The 19193-nt window shown below is 40.9% G+C and overlaps 1 protein-coding gene across 1 annotated transcript in view; it reads right to left on the reverse strand.

Moving 5' to 3' along the window:
* Positions 1-19193, reverse strand: part of PDE11A (phosphodiesterase 11A) — a gene marked incomplete at its 3' end in the record, with an annotated part of 328181 nt that overhangs the window by 58092 nt on the left and 250896 nt on the right. The window contains exons 13-15 of the mRNA XM_084238078.1: positions 18676-18785; positions 8941-9031; positions 5538-5638 (exon numbers count right to left, since the gene is read on the reverse strand). Of these exons, the coding sequence (XP_084094204.1) occupies positions 5538-5638; positions 8941-9031; positions 18676-18785 (302 nt within the window). The remainder of the gene's footprint in view (positions 1-5537; positions 5639-8940; positions 9032-18675; positions 18786-19193) is intronic.

A 19193-nucleotide genomic window follows, 5' to 3' on the forward strand; every position in this document is an offset into this window, starting at 1 on the left:
CATCTTTGCTGACTTAGTACAGGGCATTTAATCTCCTCTGGCCACCATAAGGACCTTACGAGATTGGTACGGGTTGGTGACTCTCCTCAATATTGCTGCAAAGAAATCAAGGAAAAAAGAGATTAAGTGAGTGACTCTTTCAAAGTCACATGGCTGATTACTGGCAGGTTATATCTGATTACTGCTTGAGATGCTGAAATGTCTATTTAATCATTAAAGCCTTATTCAGTGCAGAGACTCAGAAACAGGCTCAGAAATCAATTTCAGAAAATCACTGAACAGAAACTAGAAAATGTTTCCAGTGAGTTGGAAAATCAGAATGAAGAGTTAACCCCCAGACATAGGTTGTGAAGCCTAGAAACTCATGCTGCAGTTTTACGGCTTTGTTTTTGATTCTTGAGCTAGTGGTTTCTGCTGTCACCTGTCATTTGTAGTATAGAATCTCCAGGACACCCAAAGCCTTTAGAAATCTAAGTTACAGGTTTTTGTGGTAGGTTCTAAAGGGATTCCACATTTCCAAGAATTTTACACTTTTCCCTTTTGGGCATGGCAGGAAATCCTGCCCCTAGGAATGAGTCATAAATTCCTTTCAAAAGGTCTGAACCTTTACCCTGCCCTCCCTGGCAGTTTCTAGAGTGACTTTATTCCTCCTAGGGGAGGAAAGTAGTGAGCTTCCCTTCTTGGTTGACCTGTACTGTTTGATGACTTTTGATATCACTAGTGATGGCAGAACTACTGATGCTAATCCAGACTCCTAGGAAATAGTTGTCTGGCCCCACCTCACATCCCCCGGCCCACCCTTCTACAGCCTGTGCTGCTCCAACCAGCACTGCAGCTCCTGCCTAAGCTGCCCTGTGCTTGCTTCCTCTCAGCACTGGAACTGCTCTCACTCCCTGTGTATAGGATAGGGGAGGCGGTAGGAATTCCCCAGCTCTCGGGCATGCAAGTCCTGGAAATTCATGGGGGTGAACACCCATGGAACAACCCTGGCTGATGGAGCATGGATGCTGGTGGATGATTTTGAGATGCAGCATACAAGACAAGATCAAGCCTGGTTGACCACAGTGGTGACAAGGGAATGTGTCCTTACAAAAGCTTCCAGTATCTTTGCTTCACTATCCCACACCCTCACCCTATTCCTGATGTCACTTCCAAAACTGCATGCAGACTCTTGACTCCAGCTCTGCTCTGGGAGAGCGTATGCAGAACTCATACCAATCTTCATATCAAACAGATGAATGTACACCCTGGAAGGTCAAGGTTGCCATGTAATGTATCCCCAAGTCAAATTACAACTACTTCTTGATTCTTCCATTTGAGGAGTATAATGATTATGGGAAAAGTTCCCAAAAGAGGTGGTATGGGCTCCAATTTAGCCACTAATGAGTTATGTGAGCAATGCTACACTATTTAACTTTTTCGAGCTCAGTAACAGATCTATGAAATAAAGGAGATAAATTGGATTGCATCATTTCTAAAATCTCTTCCAGTTCCACAATTATGTATTTGTGATATAAAGGCATCCATGTGGCAATTTGTAGTAGCTGTTTTTCCCCTCATTAACCCTAGTGATTGTTATGGCTAAAAATATGGCAACACTTGAATGCAACTTTAGACAGGCAAGTGAATCAGTCTCCTAAAGGTCCAGATTAGAGAAGGAGAAGCTATTCAGAACCTCTAAAAACAATAATGCTGACAAAAAGAGAACAAGCTGGCTTCTTTGGGAGTCAGCAAACATTAGCAGGGGCTGCAGCATTAAGATAAGAAGAGAGTAATGAGAAAATGAGTTGCAAACAACTTCCTTGCTGCCTTCCAGCGGTCACTCAGCGATTCGTCACATCCCTAACAGGGCTTGATAAATGAACTCCAACTTTTGAGATTTCTACCCCCACCCCCTTTAAAGTTACTTGGAAACTTGACATTTGAAAACTCTTCTGCTTTGAAAAAAATAATACAAAGTCCTGCAAGTGTCAGAGACAGGAAATGAAGACATGAAAGGGATACCGGCGGCTATAACTCCCCAATCAAGGAGCATCGATTCAGAAAAAGATGAAAGATCCTGATCGTTAAGACAAATATAAGGACCACAAAACTTGCAAAATAAATAGGTGATAAAACAAATGATAAAATGATAAAACAAATGTACAAAACATTTACAAGACATAGGCGTGCATAAGAGAGATAATATAGGTATTGTAATTTCCATTTTACCCATGAAGAGAAGCAGCTCAAAGAAGTAAATAAATTGTCTGATGACACACAGCCAGTAGTGGTAGAGCTAGGATTTCCAGTATTTAAAATATATTTTAGGGCCTCCCCTAGTGGCACAGGCAGTTGAACGCAGCACTGTGAAGGTGTCTGCAGCCTCTGCAGCACCGGTTTGATCCCCGCCAGCCTCGGAGCAACCCACATGGCAAGCAGACCTCTCCTGTCTCTCCCGCTGCTCCCTTCAGCAGTGTATTTCGTCAGTCTGCCTGTTCTGTTCCCTGCTCTGTCTCTGGTGGATCCTCTCATCCTCCTGTGCATCTGGCCTGTACCCCAGTTCTTGTATAAATAGATAAATAAATCTTGAAACATAATTTAAAAATAAAATATATTTTAAAGACTAAAATTTATATTTTAGTTATACAAGCAGAGAGGTAACAAATCAAATGGTATTAAAAAGTATGTAGTGAAATAAACACTATTTCCCATATTGCTGCCTTTTTGTCCTTTGTATTTCCCAATGCCTTCATTTGTTTTTTTCCTTTGGCCTTCATATTTTTAATTTCTGAGAGCTCTTTCTTTTTCTTCAGTTGCTCCTATTATTTTTTTTTTTCTCCAAATTCCTGGTTTAATAAGGACTTGTTTATTTTGAGAAAAAAAGGTCCCAAACATCAGGCTGTTCACAAAAATAACCCACAGTATCAACTTTAGAAAACAAATTTTAAGACTATTACACTATTTTTCTAGAGGATGCATTTGACATGCCAACTCTCATTCACAAAAATACATTGTTACATCTGTGTTGACCATCCCCACATAACACTCTTGCTATTCTTGTTTCATGGATGTAATAGCTCGATACAAATATTAACTTGTTTTGTTTTCTTCCTCTCCCTGTTTTCTCAGAGATACATTTTTTTCCCTGTTGGTTTTGGCCTATTTCACATGGGAACTTTTCATAAAATGGCCCATGACCCCTGGCATCTGAAAGACTAAGCAGGAATTCTGTGTGTGTGTGTGTGTGTCCCATACACACATTGCTTAAGACATATTTATACTAAAAAAAACTCTTCATAGTTTATCTGAAATTCGAATTTTACCAGGCTCGTGTTCTCTCTCTCTCTCGCTCTCTCTCCTCTCTCTTTCTCTCTCTGTCTCTTACTCTCTCTCTCTCTCTCTGTAATCAAATTCCTGACCTTTAGCAGAGCACATGGCTACCCAGAAATAAAGACTTCTTTACCCAACTTTCCTTCAACCTAGGTATGACCAACTTTTGAGATTTCTAACCCATGTAATGCATTAGAGAGATAACTCTCTCAAAAGATATTTTGTATCAACTTTTGGCCCTCTCCTTCCTTGTCCAGCCCTTCTTTCTGCCACCTGGCATGTGGACATTATGGCTGGAGCCTGAGCAGCTCTCTTGGACTAACGTGGAAAGCATGTGTTGAAGGTGGCAGCAGTCTTTCATGATGGAAGGAGTCTGGGTCCTTGGCAACTTAATGTAGCTACTTTTCTAAAGCTAGATTGCTAGTCTCAGATTTTTTTTTATGTGACAGAAAAGTAAGTCACTGTTATTTTGAGTCTTCTGGCCCTTACAATTGACTCTAATTCTAAATGATACAATTACAAAGTGCAGTGAGATTTCAATTTCAAAGGACAGCTTCCTAAAAAGGTGGTAGACGATACAAAACTTGAAGGATAGTTTAGCCAGATGTGGAAGCACAGGGACAGGATTCCATATAGAAACAATGACATGCTAGGACACAAAGCATTTTCAGAGGGGAACATGTAGACGGTTCTGGTTGGAATAGATAAATCATGTAGGAGAGAAGTAGAAGATAAAAATGAATAAAGGTTGGGGGGAGATTAGAGAGGGCCTTGAAGCAGCAAACCAATTTTATTTTTTTTTTAAGTACTTGACTAGTTTTTTTGTTTTTTAGATTTATTTATTTATTATACAAGCACTGGGTATAGTCAGAAGCACAAGAGGGTGAGAGAATTCACCAGAGCCAGAGCAGGGAACAGAACAGGCTGACTGACGAAATACACTGCTGAGGAGAGCAGTGGGCGTGGCAGGAGAGGTCTGTGCGCCATGTGGGACCCTTGCCAGTGGCCGGGGATCAAACCGGCCCTGCAGAGGCTGTGGGCAGCTTCGCAGCCCAGCACTCAAATGCTGTGCCACCAGGGAGGCCCAGCAAACCAATTTTAGAGTCTACTTTGAAAGCAATCAGTTGGAGGTTTTTGAGATAGAAGTTTGTGATACATGTCTAGAATGTGAGGGGCAGTTACAGTGAACAGTTTCAAAGTCGTCTATATACCTACATAGAGGTGAGGCCAAGGGGTGAATCTAAGTAGAGGAAGAATGTGGTAGGAACTCACGTGGAGAGCAAGGAGAAAATATATTAAAAAGGATCGAGAAGAAGAGACAGAAATCTGAGTAGAAATTGACAAATTAGTAAATTTCAGAGAAGCTAGGAAATAGCAGAAGTAGGTAAAGGACACTGAATTTGGGCACAAAGGAGTCTCTAGTGACTTCTGAAAATACACTTGTGGAATGTGAAGGTTGATTATGGTCTTCAAAGTGTAACAGGTGTTAAGAAACTAAAGGGAATAATGTGCTTCATTTGTTTTAAAAGGTAGGCAGTAAAAAAAGGTAAATTGAAAAGCAATTAAAGATCTCCATGGGGTCAAGTGAAAGAACTTTTTGAGGAATGGAAGTTGTTTGGTGTTTAAGATAAAACTGCATATCAGCAAAGGAAAAGATTTCCAGGCTGCCCAAAGAGAGGTGCAGAATTTCCAGTTCAGAAGGAGGTCTGAACATTGGAAAAAAGGGGAACAGCTCGTTAGAGAGATAGAGGAGAGGCAAGGAATGAGCCTTGGATTTCCAGTCAACATTTTAGTATAAATCTTTTCCATTAGCACCATCCATGCCATTATAGATCTGACCAGAAATTACAGTCTAAAAATATTGGTTTGTTGGAAAAGTCATGACATATTTTTCCTATGCCTTTCAAGCAAAAATGTGTCCTGACTTTTCCGACAACCCAATAGCAATCTAAGTCAATCTCTAAACTTAAAATGGCCAAAACTTAGTTTCAGAGTCAAGAGTCCCAAAAAAGCTCATAAAACAAAAGAAAAATATAAATCTTGTCTTATAAACACCATCTTAATGAAACTAGATGAGGGAAAACAATAAAGTTTAGCTCGTTTGCACACTGGCATCAGTACTAAAATAACACACGATGACATGACCTCTAATATGGACCTGGAAATTAATTACAGATAGAACTTTAGATCTCCATTTGTCAAATAGAGCAAATGCCAATACCTACTCAAAATACAGCGTGAGGTCTGTTGCCAGTATTGACTGCTTCAAAAGCTGCATAAGGTCACTATATTCCTTGGAGGACAAATTAGCAAAGATGTTGTGACCCTGTAGTGAGAAAGCAAAAGTCACAAAAGACAACATTAAATTTGAGGTTGTTTTTCTATATGAAAAAAAAATCAGGAAACATAATAAAACCATTTTTAAAAAGCTTAATGAAATTTTGTGCGAATACAAAAAGACTCCCTGGCAAACACAGGAAACTGAGAAAGTGTTATCATTTTTAAGGGGTCTACTAAGCAATACCTTATTATATTTAGTCTTGAAGAAAAAACTCTGAAATATGTTTGAACTTCTCTTACTAGAGATATGTTTATGACAGCAGCTTCATTGGACCACTCATGTCCTGTGGAATTACTGAGTAGAGAAGTTGACAAAACATTTGGGAATCTTTCTGAGCCTAAAATAAATACCAGTTTCACTAGTGACTTAAGTTGGATGTTTTGGAAATGCCTGCTGTGGTGGCAAATGACTCTAAAGAAGAGAAAAAACATCAGGCCTGAGATTCTCAACTTGGGGATGACTTTTGCAATGGGGACTTCTAGTGCTGTCTAGAGACACTGTTGATTTTCACACTGGTGGCGAGTGCTGCTGGCATAGTGGGGGAAGCTGTTAGACATCCTGCAATGCACAATTCAATCCTTATGACAAAGATTTACCAGGCTCAATATGTCAATGACTATTGAAATTAAGGAGCCCTAAAGCTATAGCTGGATGAAGTGTGTTAAGAGAGATTAAATTTAGTATAGTGAATAGCTATTGAGTAGCTAGAATGTGTAAGATATTTTACCTGCCACAGTTCTCAAGACTGTACAGATGACATTTACCAAAGAAAACATGCAAAATATGTGTCGATTCCCCAGCTCTGAGAACATACTGCTTTTCATGAAATGTGTTCTAGCTATACTAAGCAGCTTCACAATCTCTTTAGCAAAGTGAAAAATCTTTGTGAAAAGTGACAATTCACATAATTTGCTGTGAAAATCAGGGCTTTTCATTTACCTTGTTTCCGTAGCATTAAATACAAAGTCATAACATTTGGTCCTGGATCTAGACCAGCTTTAAACCTAGTATTGACAGCAATAACATGGGGCAGAAGGGAAGGGGCAGAATAACTGTATGAGACTAAACTATTCTCCAATGAGAGCTAAATTAATTGTTTCAGGGACCCAGATATCAATTAGTAAATTACTTCTTACTAGGCACCAGCAGATGATAATTGCTCCCCTAAGTTAATTTATCTCATTGGGTGAACCTGCCACTCCTTAAAGACTAGAGTATATTGGTTCCACCTGGGACCAGGTCCAATAGTAATAATAATTTTCAAATGAACTCTTCCAGACCCTTAATTCAGCCATTAGGAAGAAGACAAATAACTAAAGCAAGGCCACATCATAATTCTGCCCAGTTTTCTTCGCCTGAGTCTTGCCCCCATGGATTAATCACAGACTGGTATACTAGGGTCTCGAAAAAGGTGGTGAGAAGCTATGGAAAAGTTGCCATGAGAGTCCAAGCCACAGGCCTGAGTCTCCCCGTGGAAGAAAATATGGCTGGTAGGAGCAAGTTACAGTACGATCTACTGTGAAGACAAGAAGCAAGCTGATCTGAATTTGAGGTTCCTGGTTATTTCATGAGGGTCTGCACTTCACTACGTTTAAAAGTCATAGAACTAACATAAGGTACAGTTAACAGAGTGACAAAGCAAACCAGATCAACTTTAGTAAAAAAAAGTTAATTTGCATGTAGTGTATTTTTACAATGCAAATTACCTTCTATATTGCCTCAAGGGTTTGACCCCTGAAATAGATCTGTCTCCTTGAAATACTTCTACTCTTTGTTTAGGGAGCGGCCAGTGTGAATTGATGGAAAGAAAACCAAATGTGGAAGGGAGGAAGGTCCTGGCCAACTTTTTCCAGGCCATTGAAGCTCTCTGTGCTTCTGCCTTATTTGGACAGTGTCACTGTGACACCTTTCAGATGGGAGGGACAGGACGGGTGTGGGAGGAAGCACCAGGGCCGGGTCTGCCAAGTCATTTGTTCAGGTTATGGTTCCATTATTGTTGTTATTCTTTGTTCTTCACTGAGAACTCCAAGTGGAGGAGAGCCCATGTTTGTATGAAGATAAATTCTGAAGTCAGTGGTGTTTGATTCCCTTAAGGAAACAAATGTCCTGCTGAAAAAACCTTGACATTGTGGTTATAATCTCTGTCATTACAAAGGTGGGTGTGAATGGGAAACAGATAGAAACCCATCATATTACCAGTATAGAAAAGAGTCTGACCCCATGTTTCTCAGATCCCTGCTCTCATCTTCCACTAAAATATGGTAAAATATTCCAGCTAAAATATGGCTTTCATAGGAAAATCCAGAGCCACAGATGCCAGCAACTGGTTTCTGTCAGTTACTGAGAGCCTAACTCGATGTTTCATTCCCAGCTGAAAATACATAACCCCCAGCAGGTTTGCCCCTCCCAGTCACAGTCAGGCTCAGAGTGCAGACTCGCCTTTATGGGGTCAGAGGCGGCTTTCATGATACTGCAAAAGACATGCTTTCTCGAGATAGGCTGGAAAAAAAAACTTCCATATTTAATGATGCTATTCCAGTGAAGCAAGGCCTTAATGATGATAATAATAATAATTAATGGCGCAGCTAGAGGACTGACAAATAATGGGGAACAGATGATCCCTCCTTGGCCTAAAAAAAAAAGTCTGTACGCCTGCAGAAAATTAAACAGATCCTTCCTGGCAATTTCAAACTCAGATGCCTCAGCCAGAGTAGAAAGTGGTTTTTCTTTTTCTCTGTGGAGAACTAAATGTATGAAAGTGCAAATACTTCCAACTCCTGCAAAATAAAGCATATGGCTTTAGCCCTGGGTCTCAAGCGTCACTGTAGTTCTTAGGTTTAAACTGGTCCCACCTTTTATAGGTTTTTCAGTGGTGCCAATAAAGTGTAACTTTCTCCTCCGGTTTCTTCTTCTACCCTCTTTTGAAATGGCGTTGAGTTTCACAAAATGGGAATGTTGGACCACTCACTGCTCGGATCAAGTCACTCTTGGAGTGGCTTCTCTCCCCCTTACAGACGGTAGGACCATGCTCTGGTGACAAGTGACAAGCAATCTCCTCTGCCAAGTGAATCTGAAACCCAAATGAATCAGCTTGGAAAGAATTTGAGCAAGGTTCTTGGTCAAGCATCTGAAAGAATTTCCAAAAGCCAGACAGAAAAGGTCCAATAGTTTGGCTTGAAAAAGGACCCCCACTTCTCTGCATCTACTTTATGGCACTAGAAAGAGAGATGGAAACATCATTCCACTGGTTTTCTATTAAGGGGAGAAGCAGAACATTAGGTGTGTACCTCACTTTGAAGGATCATGACGGCGTGGTTAAAATGGTGATGCTCTAAGGTAGCAGAGGTTCCATAGAGTTGGGCCAGGGCAGAGCCGCTCCTGAAAGAGGACAGAAGGGTGAGTGACTAGGACCTTCACCTGCCAAGGACTCCCCTGCACCAGCTCCATGGCTCAACATGCTTTAGCAAAGAATTAAAGAAAATTAAAGAACAGGTACATTCTCATGGAACTGCTTATGTAGTCCATTCATCTATGAAGTAAGCCTTTCGAGAAGTTTCTTTATGTTAGTCTAGATGCTCTGGATAATACAACAGTGAATAAGATACAGTTGATGCCTCTAAAAAATTTACAGAGTAGTATGGGAGATTAGATGTGATCATAAGAGAAAATAATGCACTTTACAAAAAATACAAATTCCACTGTAAATGTTCCAGTCCAATCAAAGTGGGTGATCTGAAGACAAGAGATAGAATTTCTAACTGTGGGGGTCAGAGTAGGGTTAAAAACTAAACCTTACACAACTTCTGAGTGTCTAGAACAACTGTCTTCTACCAAATGTCACTGGCTCTCCATGGGACAAAGACCTTGTGAATATATTATGCAGAACCCATTTTAACTACTTTACATGTTAGACTGACAAGCTTCTACTGTGGTTTCTCAGTTCACAGTCACACTGTGATAACTCAGTGTAGAATTCTGGAAAGTTCCTGGAATTGGAGTCAGACCTCCACTCTTGGTGATAGTTTTGGGTGGTTACTTGTTTAAGACTCAGTTTCTTTGTCTCTCAACTTGCAATAATACTGTCTACTTCACCTATTACTTATGAAAATGCAATCTTTGAAAGTGCCTCTACCTTGTGTCTGGCATGCAGTAGGTTGTAGTCAGTATTAACTTTTGATCAATAATTAAAACACATGGCTATTTCCATTTTAAATTAATAAAAGTTAATGTTTGAAAGGACTATTTTGAACTACCTGTAACTTTTACCAATGTCAAGCAACCCATTTCTCAACAATGTCAGTTCTGATTTGTGTTTATTTAAAATGTTCATCTGCATTAATTTCCAATTCTTTTGGAGTATCATTTTAAGAGTAGAGAATGATTCCAGAGAATTCTATGGGTTAAAGTGCACTCATGGGACTCAGGCTGAGGTCCCAGCTAGGTACTTTTGATCTTTCTTGGTCACTGCAAGGATTTTGGACACTGAAAGGGAAATATGGACTTAGGCTGGAAATGCTGGGGACTGACAGCAGAGTCTGTCCTGCTAGTGACATGATCAAGGACTGTATCTAAGCATAAAGAAGTATCTCAAGTATTAGCTCCCTCCATCTCCAGTCATTTTGGGGAGACTTGGGGACCTGTGATTTTCGGAAAGACTCATAGCTGGCTACATGCCTGAAGAAAAAGCAGGTTTAGGTTTACTGGACATTATTGTAAAGAGGGTTAGTATGGAGAGGTACTAACTTTTAAGCAGGTATATGTTATTTCATTAAATCTTGCCCTAACCTATGGCATTTAAGAGACAAAAATTTGTTAGGGTAATCTTAGTAATCAGTAAATTACAATGTCACTGTTTTTCTAACAAAGAGTTCATTTTTATAAAAATATATTTTTCAAAATGCTCACCCTATGCCTTTGTTTTGACTTCTGAAATTTTGGGATGTTTATGTGCATATCACTTAAGAATGCCTGGCATAGAGTAAGTGTTTAAAAAATATTAGCCGTTTGTTAATAAACTTGTGCTGGGATGTTTAGAGATTATTGTTCACATTGAAAGGTTGACAGTGATAATAATATTATAACAATAACTACCATGATTAAGTACCCATCAGGCATTGGGCAACCTAACAATATCAGACATTATTTCATCCAGCTCTCACAACGACCATGAAATACATATTATTTTTTCACAGATGAGGAAACCAGAGAGGTTATACAACTTTTCCAAGGTCACACACCTAGTAAGTATCACTTCTAGATTAGAATCCAAGGGTTTGATCTTCTCATTACATAATGAGAATAATTATAACCAGTACATTTCTCATATGGGATTTCCCATTTTTGCCAAGCTGGTTGTCATCAATGAGAGATTTCAAAATTAATTTAGAATTCTACTACTAGTATACCTGCCAAGTACAGGCTCAGATTACTGAGATTTGTTTCTACTAGCCAGCTGAGCCCAGATGAAACTCACTTATTAGAGTGAATCCTGATAATAGTCACTGAGGTAAGGTAATGTCAAGATAAAAACATTATTTCTTCCTTTATCACGTTGGGTTAGCAGTCCCCACAAAAGCTAGACAGTCAAAAATCACTTTATATTTTCTTTTTTTTTTTGTTCCCTCCGTTCCCCAACTTTATGTATTTTTTTATTTTCAGGCTGAGCAGGGTGTCTCCTCTTTTAACAAGAGAACATCTTAGCAAATAACACCAGTGCTTCTGTGTCTCTCCCCGCCCCCCCTCCCCGAGGTCCACATGGCTTCTGAGCTGCTGTGCTTCACCAGGGCCCTCAGGGTGGGCGTGCAAATATAGGCTCCTGACTGTCCGCAGTAGAGCATCTTCCTCATCTGAGTCCTTACTTGCTCCCTCTTGTAATTCTATTTTATATTATCTCCCACTTCTCTACCTTCCACAATACTGATTTAGTCACAAAATATGTAGTTTTTGCAGCACATTTATTAGGAATGTTCAGAAAGACACTGCGATTCATTCATTCATTCATTCATTCATTTAGGTCTGTTATGCCAGATCACAGGTACGTGGAATACAAAGATAAATAAGAGACAATTTTCACCTTTAGGAAACTCACAGACTCCTAAAAATGTATGGTAGACTTTCTGTGATCAGTCTTGCACTAACAGTGCTCGCCTTTCTGCAAGCAAGGTGCCATTTACAGAAGGGATTCTGGTACTAACTCTGCTTTGAGTTTTCTGGAGTAAAATCACCTAAACAACAGCATTTCTATTTCATGTGTCTCCCTTACACACACTTAGCTTTGGTCTCTGCCAAGATTTCTAAGACTGTAAACCTCTTGCTTCTTTCTCTCTGAGGTCAAGGTCATGGAGAATGCCACAACTCTCATTACAAACCCATCTGCTATGAACCTCTTAGGACCACACGAGTGAAGTCCACAGTCTGTAAGTCACCGAACTTGATACTAGTGGCAAAAAATAAAATATACTTGTATTCATTAAAAAGAATTCTGCAGAATACCAGAATGGCATTATGGGCAGAAATAAAAAGGGTTTCATTGTCAAATACGTTTGGGAAATAGAAAGCTAAATGATTTCTTTATTGCAGATTTTCCCAACAGTGTCAATATGTGGACATACTGTGATTCTGCAGTAGGGGAACATAATAGGTAGTACTAACCAATCTTACTTGATCATAAAACCACCTCTTTCATGTCATATACTTTGTACAAAGATACACTTCCATTTTTTCATGTAAAATACGACGGAAAAAAATGTCAATCATATATGAAAAAATTTGACTTGAACACCTCACCATATTGTAATTGTGTCATATACGTAGCTTTGAGGTGCACACACTAGTTGTGAACATATGATTACATATGTAGGATGTGTGGAGAGGAAGAGAGAGGAAAAAGAGTATCCAAATTCCATAAGTAGGAGAATATTTATACATGTGATTTTTCATGATACACACTGATGATTAAGTCATTCCAATGCCTTAAAGTGTTTATTTTTGACAGGCAGTACACCAAGGAGAAAATTATTAAAAAGAAAAGTCCAACTGGAAATTCTGTCTTTAAAGGGATTCAGTGCTGTGCACAGGCACCAAAAATTAGTGTGCAAAAGGAAATGTATCTTCACAGTTTCTCCAGATAGGCATATTCTTTGAAAAAGAGAGTTAATGGAAGTATGCATTCTTGGCTTACAGGAAATTTTAAAAACTATGAAAGGTAATTAGAAAGTTGAGAATTGTTGGGAGGTGGTGAGGAATAGGATTAGGCTGTCACGGCAGATTAATGTGCCCGAGTATTTCACTTCTGGGACCTGGCCGAAAGCGACAAGATGGGTTTTCATTCCCAAGAAATGAGTATAAGAGATTATGCTAGAAATGAATAGAAGAAGTCTCCTAGGAGAATATACCACAAAGCTGCTCTGTACTGATATTTAATCATCAGGGGCAGCTGTAATAGAGAAGGGGATGAGAGGGAAGTGCTGTCTCTGGAGAAAACAGGAGAGAGGTGTTAACAGAGCAATTTCAAAGCACGGTGGTATCGCTGTCCTCTCTGTAGCTATTGATCATTCACTGCACGCACTCCAGTACTTAAAAATTAAGAATAAAATATGAAAATGCAAAGGTTCACTTATCAGAAAGGCTAAGGGAATAAATCATATTATGCTATAACTAAAGTCACAACTTTTTATTGTAGAGGCATTTTGCATTTTATATAGTAATTTGTCCCTTGCTAAATGTCTCCTGTTTATAGCCCTACATATGAAAAAAAAAATGTAGCATATGCTTTGCCACATAATAACTGGTGCATGTAAATCCCATTTCCAAATCACCCAAAAGGTTGGCGTTAGCCTGAATACTTTAAGGGAAGGGACTGTTATATATACATCTTTATTTCTCCCACAATGCTAATTCCAAAAGCCTTTCTTTAATCACTGCATCATACTCTTCTCCATGATTTTGTGATATTTATTTGTGGACTTTGAGCTTCCAGTTTATTCGCTGACTTAACAATATATAATAGAAGCCCTCAATAATTGGGAATAAAAAAGGAAATAAAGATACAAATTTCTTCCCTGGGATTTTCTAAACAATGGCATACTTACTGACTAAATCTCTTATTCTAATCAATAAAAAAGTAGTTGCCTTACTATGATGGAAAAAGATCTCTTTCAGGGGCCTCACCAGTGGCGCAGCTCACCAGTTGAGCACAGTGCTATGAAGCTGGCTGCAGCCTCTGCAGCACGGGTTCAATTCCCTGCCAGCTAGGGAGACACCCACATGACAGGGCAGACCTCTCCTGCCTCGCCCGCTGCTCCCCTCAGCAGTGTCTTTGTCAGTCTGCCTGTTCTCCTCCCTGCTCTGTCTCTGGTGAATTCTCTCACCCTCCCATGCCTCTGGCGTGTACCCCAGCTCTTGTATGAATAAATAAATCTAAAAAAAAGACCTCTTTCAGCATTCATTGTTGAAGGAAATTGTAATTGAGGTTGGGTGATGTGGGGGCGTTAGGTGTCCTAAGTTCAACGGTAGCTCCACTAGGTAGGCGCAGGGCTGATGGACATCTCGTGAGATAGTAAATTGTGTATGATGCTAATTGTCTTAAGCAAATACATCAGACCATCTTGAACCAGGTAGATGGGATCATGGGGGAAAAAAAAGAAAGTGAATTCTAGTATCAACAACTTAACACCTCTCAGATGAGTGAAAGCTGTTCAGTTATATACAAACAGAGATTTGTGGGCCTTCGTTTTAATTTTATAAAATTAAGGTGTCAAAAAATATAACTGCCGAGGTTTAATTCAGTTCTGTCTTTTTTATGGCACCACATCATGATTCTCTGGATGTTAAAATACAGGTTTTTTTCCCCAGAGTACACATATATTGTAAGTCAGCGAATAAACTGGAAGCTCAAAGTCCACAAATAAATATCACACAATTATGGAGAAGAGTATGATGCAGTGATTAAAGAAAGGCTTTCGTAATTAGCACAGGACCAAACACTGCTATATCCCAGATGTGTGGATTTGAACAAGTTCTGACATTCCTGGGGCTTATTTCTTCCCATAAAAAGTATCCTACTACAGGGATACAGGTGAGCACTTGAGATGGTAAACAACTATATTGTAATTCTTACTGTCTCTGGGACTGTTGGTTTCAAAGAACAGAAATTAATTAGAACCAGCTTTACTAAAAAAAAATAAAAAATAAAAAACCAGCACTGATTAAATGATACCAAGAGTTCAGAGGGAGCCCAGTTATCACAAGTATGGCTGGGTCTCCTGAAAATAGGAGTAGAGCTGTGTAAGAAGCAAGCCTGCTTCTTAGCTCTTTCTCTTGGCTATGCAGCTCTCCTTTCTGCATCTTCCTCTCTGCAGATTGGCTTTCTTGTTTCTCCCAGCTACTGGAGATGTGGTCCCCAAATGGCAGTCTCTGCTGCAAGCCCACATGGCCTGCAGCTTAGACCCCCCACAGCTGAGTCAGTCATGGTGATCCAACTCCAAATTCCCAACAGATAAAATAATGATAGGCTGGGTTTTGATTAGGTGTAAATTCTTGGTCCAGAGAGCTGTAAGGCCAACTGGCACAGAAGGACTGCCTCTCTTCATGTGGCACGTAAGCCCTCTCTCTGGATCATGGGCTGGCAGTGGTGCTGGTATATAAGTCTTAAGTGTTTTGTGTTCAACTCTTTAAAAGAATTACATGGTGCTCATCTGGCTTTATAGACACCATTCTAACACACACCTCTCTCTCACTCTCTTTTTTGAGATTTATTTTATTTATACAAGAACCAGGGTACAGGTCAGATGTGCGGGAGGATAAGAGGATTCACCAGAGACAGAGCGGGGAACAGAACAGGCAGACTGACCGAAGTACACTGCTAAGGGGAGCAGCAGGCGAGAGAGGACAGGTCTGCCGCGCCATGTGGGCATCTCCACAGCCAGCGGGGATAGAACCGGCACTGCAGAGGCCGCAGACAGCTTCACAGTGCCGTGCTCAACCACCTGTGCCACCAGGGAGACCCCAAACTTCACTCTTTTTTAATGCAAAAACAGGAAAAGAGTAGAGCTTTGGAGAGAGCATCCTAGAGGCAGATGCATTGAATATGACGCCCTTGGCTTGATAAAAATAGATGAATCCTAAAAAATAATAATGAAACGCAGAGATGTAGGAATTCAAAACTAAAGAATTGTTAAACCCTGTAATGAACACCAACACAGTGGGCCCCAGGAACATTATTGTCTTCAGCAGCAAGCCTATGTATAAAACTATTTTATAATAATCTATAAAAGGTTATACTTGTTTAGGAAATCAGGACACATTATTGAAAAGTTCTATTAAAATAGCTAAAATCTCATCCATTCACACATTCATTATTCATTCATTCAGCAAACATTTAGTGTGCATGTATTAGTTCTTGGCTTTTGCTATACATCACAGGTGTTCAGTAAGAAGGGAAAATCAGACACCTTACTTGGATGCAGAAATTGACCAGGAGAGGAAGCCTCAGGGATAGAACCCTGGGGGTGGTGCTTACAGAGCAGTTTTGGAACAAGGAGAGAAAGGGCATTCCAGGCAGCGCAAACAGCAGATTGAGAGGCAGAGAGAAGTGAACTAGCCAGGCCCCATTGTGCATTTAAAGTGGTCCCTTGGGTCTGGAATATACAAGCAAGAGTGGGGTAGTGGTGAGGGGAATGGGTGCTGGGCCAGAGAAACCGGCAAGAGGCCGAATAAAAGGGGCCAGGGCTGAAGGGGCTAAACTATGGAATCTGAACATTATCCTGACAGTCATTAAGAGGTCAGTGAATGACTTTTCATCATCAAGGGGATGACTTGACCTGTCTTCTGAATTGCAGAGATTATTCTGGAGTCTGGGGTTTGGGAGGGAGAGAAGAATAGGTGAGTTGAATTACTTGTTGTAGTGAGTCAGGAGAGATGCAAAGAAGCAGAAGTTACTGTAAGAATTCAGAGGTGTCAAATTTGAGGGACGCTGAGGAGAAAATCCAAATGACCTGCGGGTTTCTAGAGGTGCCGTTCACTGGTGTAGAGAATAGAGAAAAAGGGCAGGTGTAAAGGGAAAGACTGAGCTCAAAGTGCCGGGATTTCCAATGTGGGGTGCTCCTTAAGCGGCTGGAATAAGTGTCCAGAGATCAGCAGAGAATTTTTGTTCAAAGATAAGGGTTTAGGGCTCATCAGCAGATGGTGGAGGTGCTGTGAGTAGAGCTGGAGGGAAGAGGGAGAGAACATCCCCAGTGAAGCCTGGGGCAGAGGCAGAGAGACCTTGAAGCAAACTAAAAAGAAAGGCAAAAAGGGAGATAAGAGAATTTCAGGAAGTGCCAAATGTGGTAGTGGCAAAATGGGTGCATTTCTCAAGATGGGGAAGAATTGCTCATATTGATAGGACGCTGAGAGTCAGTAGAAAGGGGAGAGGAGACAGATGCAGAGAGAGGAAGACTGAATGGAGCAAAGCCCTCGAGCAGGGAACAAGAAGATTCCAAAGCCTAGATGGAGGGAGGCCCTCAGACAAGAGGAAGGACAGACCTTTCACTGAGATAGGAGAAGGAGGAAAGGATGCGGCCAGACAGATAAGTTTGCGCATGGCAGGGGGGAGGAAAGTGAGGGAGGTGTCGATTGATGGCCTCAATTTTCTCCATGAAGGAGGAGGCAAGGTGACCTGCTATGTGGTGTGGGGGAGCTGCTAAAGCAGGAGGTGGTTGAGGAAGAGAGAGTTTGGTATTATAACTGCTAAGAGCAATGGGGAGCCGATGGAATGGCTGGAGACAGAAAGATTATGGGGAGTTCTGAGCATCCAGCTGAGTTGGGAGAATATAAACGTGTCTCAAATTCACAAGTGTGACATTTTCTCCCAAAGCTTTTAAAAGTCTAGGCAGAGTAGCAAGAAATTGAATTGTTAGATTGAACCAGGGCTGAGTTTTTATAGAGTGATTGTCACAGAAAGTTAGACTGTCAAGGAACTGTAGAATATGGTGCCGAGAGGGTTGGAGAGGTAGGTTATAGGATGGAGGACAGAGAGAGAAGGATACAAAGTCAAATTTCATTGTTAGATCGGAAGCAAATGATCCTGACACTCAAGGCCTTAATAGGTAGGTGTTTGGGGGAACAAAAAAGGGGTGAGCTGACAGGCACCTGCTGACACCAGCGGGCTGCTGAGGTTTCAGGAGATTGAAGCAACCTGTTCTGGGGGCTTTGGAGTCTGGCATCAGAGAGCTGATCGTGTCTTCCTGAAAGTCTCCCCTAACGCTCCACCACCAGACTTTTTCTCCAGCCTCTGAGCTCCCAGATCATTTTGTTTGCATAGAGGGGGCATTAAAGCACATTAAATCTAGGCCCTCAGCATGAGTCTGGAGACCTGGGTTTTGGTCTTATTTTCAGCACTTTTAAGCTCTGCAGGCTTGGCCATAGTTTGAATCACCAAACAAAGGCTCTCCTGACCAGCCTGCTTGCTCAAGGACAGGTTATTCTGCCCATGTGCAGTATGTGTTCACACGCCTCCTGTCTTGATGTAATTTGTCTGCCCACATTTCTGGGGGAGAGAGATGGGAGAAGCAGAGCCTGTGTTCCTTACTGTTCTTTCCATTTGCTCCCCCAGTATCAAAAGAATCCTGGAGCAATTCTACTGGCAAAGGATATTTTGCTTGATAGAATTTCCTATGTTCATTTATATTTTAAAACTCTCAAAACCACATTTTGAGAGAGTAGCAAATCCAAGAAGCTTATAATGCTATGAAGGCAAATATTTGGGGAGGAGAAAAAAAGACCCTTTAAAATCTGAGCTGTGTTATCTGATGGAGGTCAGCAGAGACAGACCAAATCAACAAGCATGACATGAAGGGCAAATCTGCAATTAAAAGAAGAATAGGGAATTATAAAGATGGATGAGCCCCACTACACGGATACCCAAGCCTGTGTGGCCTTGGCCTCAGATGCCAGAAATTAATGCTTTACTCTTTAGCACTCGTCACCTTTGGCTCTGAACAGAAAGGCAAATGCATTAAAATAACAACAATTAGAACACTTACTTAGCTTGGAAGGCATTGTTGGTTCCCCTGTGGTCGAGGTCATGACACAGGCATCCCACAATCACAGCTAAAATTTCCACCTCTGTCAGAATCTCCTGGAACCCAGCGGTCTGGGAAGAAGGGAAAAAGGCAGTAATCACTACTCAGGCCAGAGAGGATGGATAAGGTTCGTCAGGTTAGCAACAATCAGCTCTGTTTTCATACCCGCATCATTTTAGGAAATGATGAACTGCCACCTCTACATGGCGGTGAGCTGGGTGGTCCCCAGCACAAGCCGAGGTCCCCACTGTGATGAATGAGCTCACTGTCACAGAGGCCCGCGCTGGCACACCGGGACAAAGTTCAGACTGTTTTGCTCCCTTTTTAGAGGAGAGGCTGCACCATCCAGATACAGTGACAGTTTGGCAAAGGCCCAGAGCCAAATGTGTTCTGTGATTCTACATTTCATGAGCATTGTGCTCGGTGCTGCAGGGAGTTTAGAACTGAACGCTGTACCCACCAGATGCCATGCAAATGAA

The sequence above is a fragment of the Talpa europaea genome, assembly GCF_964194135.1.
Source record: "Talpa europaea genome assembly, chromosome: 1".
NCBI classification, from domain to species: Eukaryota; Metazoa; Chordata; class Mammalia; order Eulipotyphla; family Talpidae; genus Talpa; species Talpa europaea.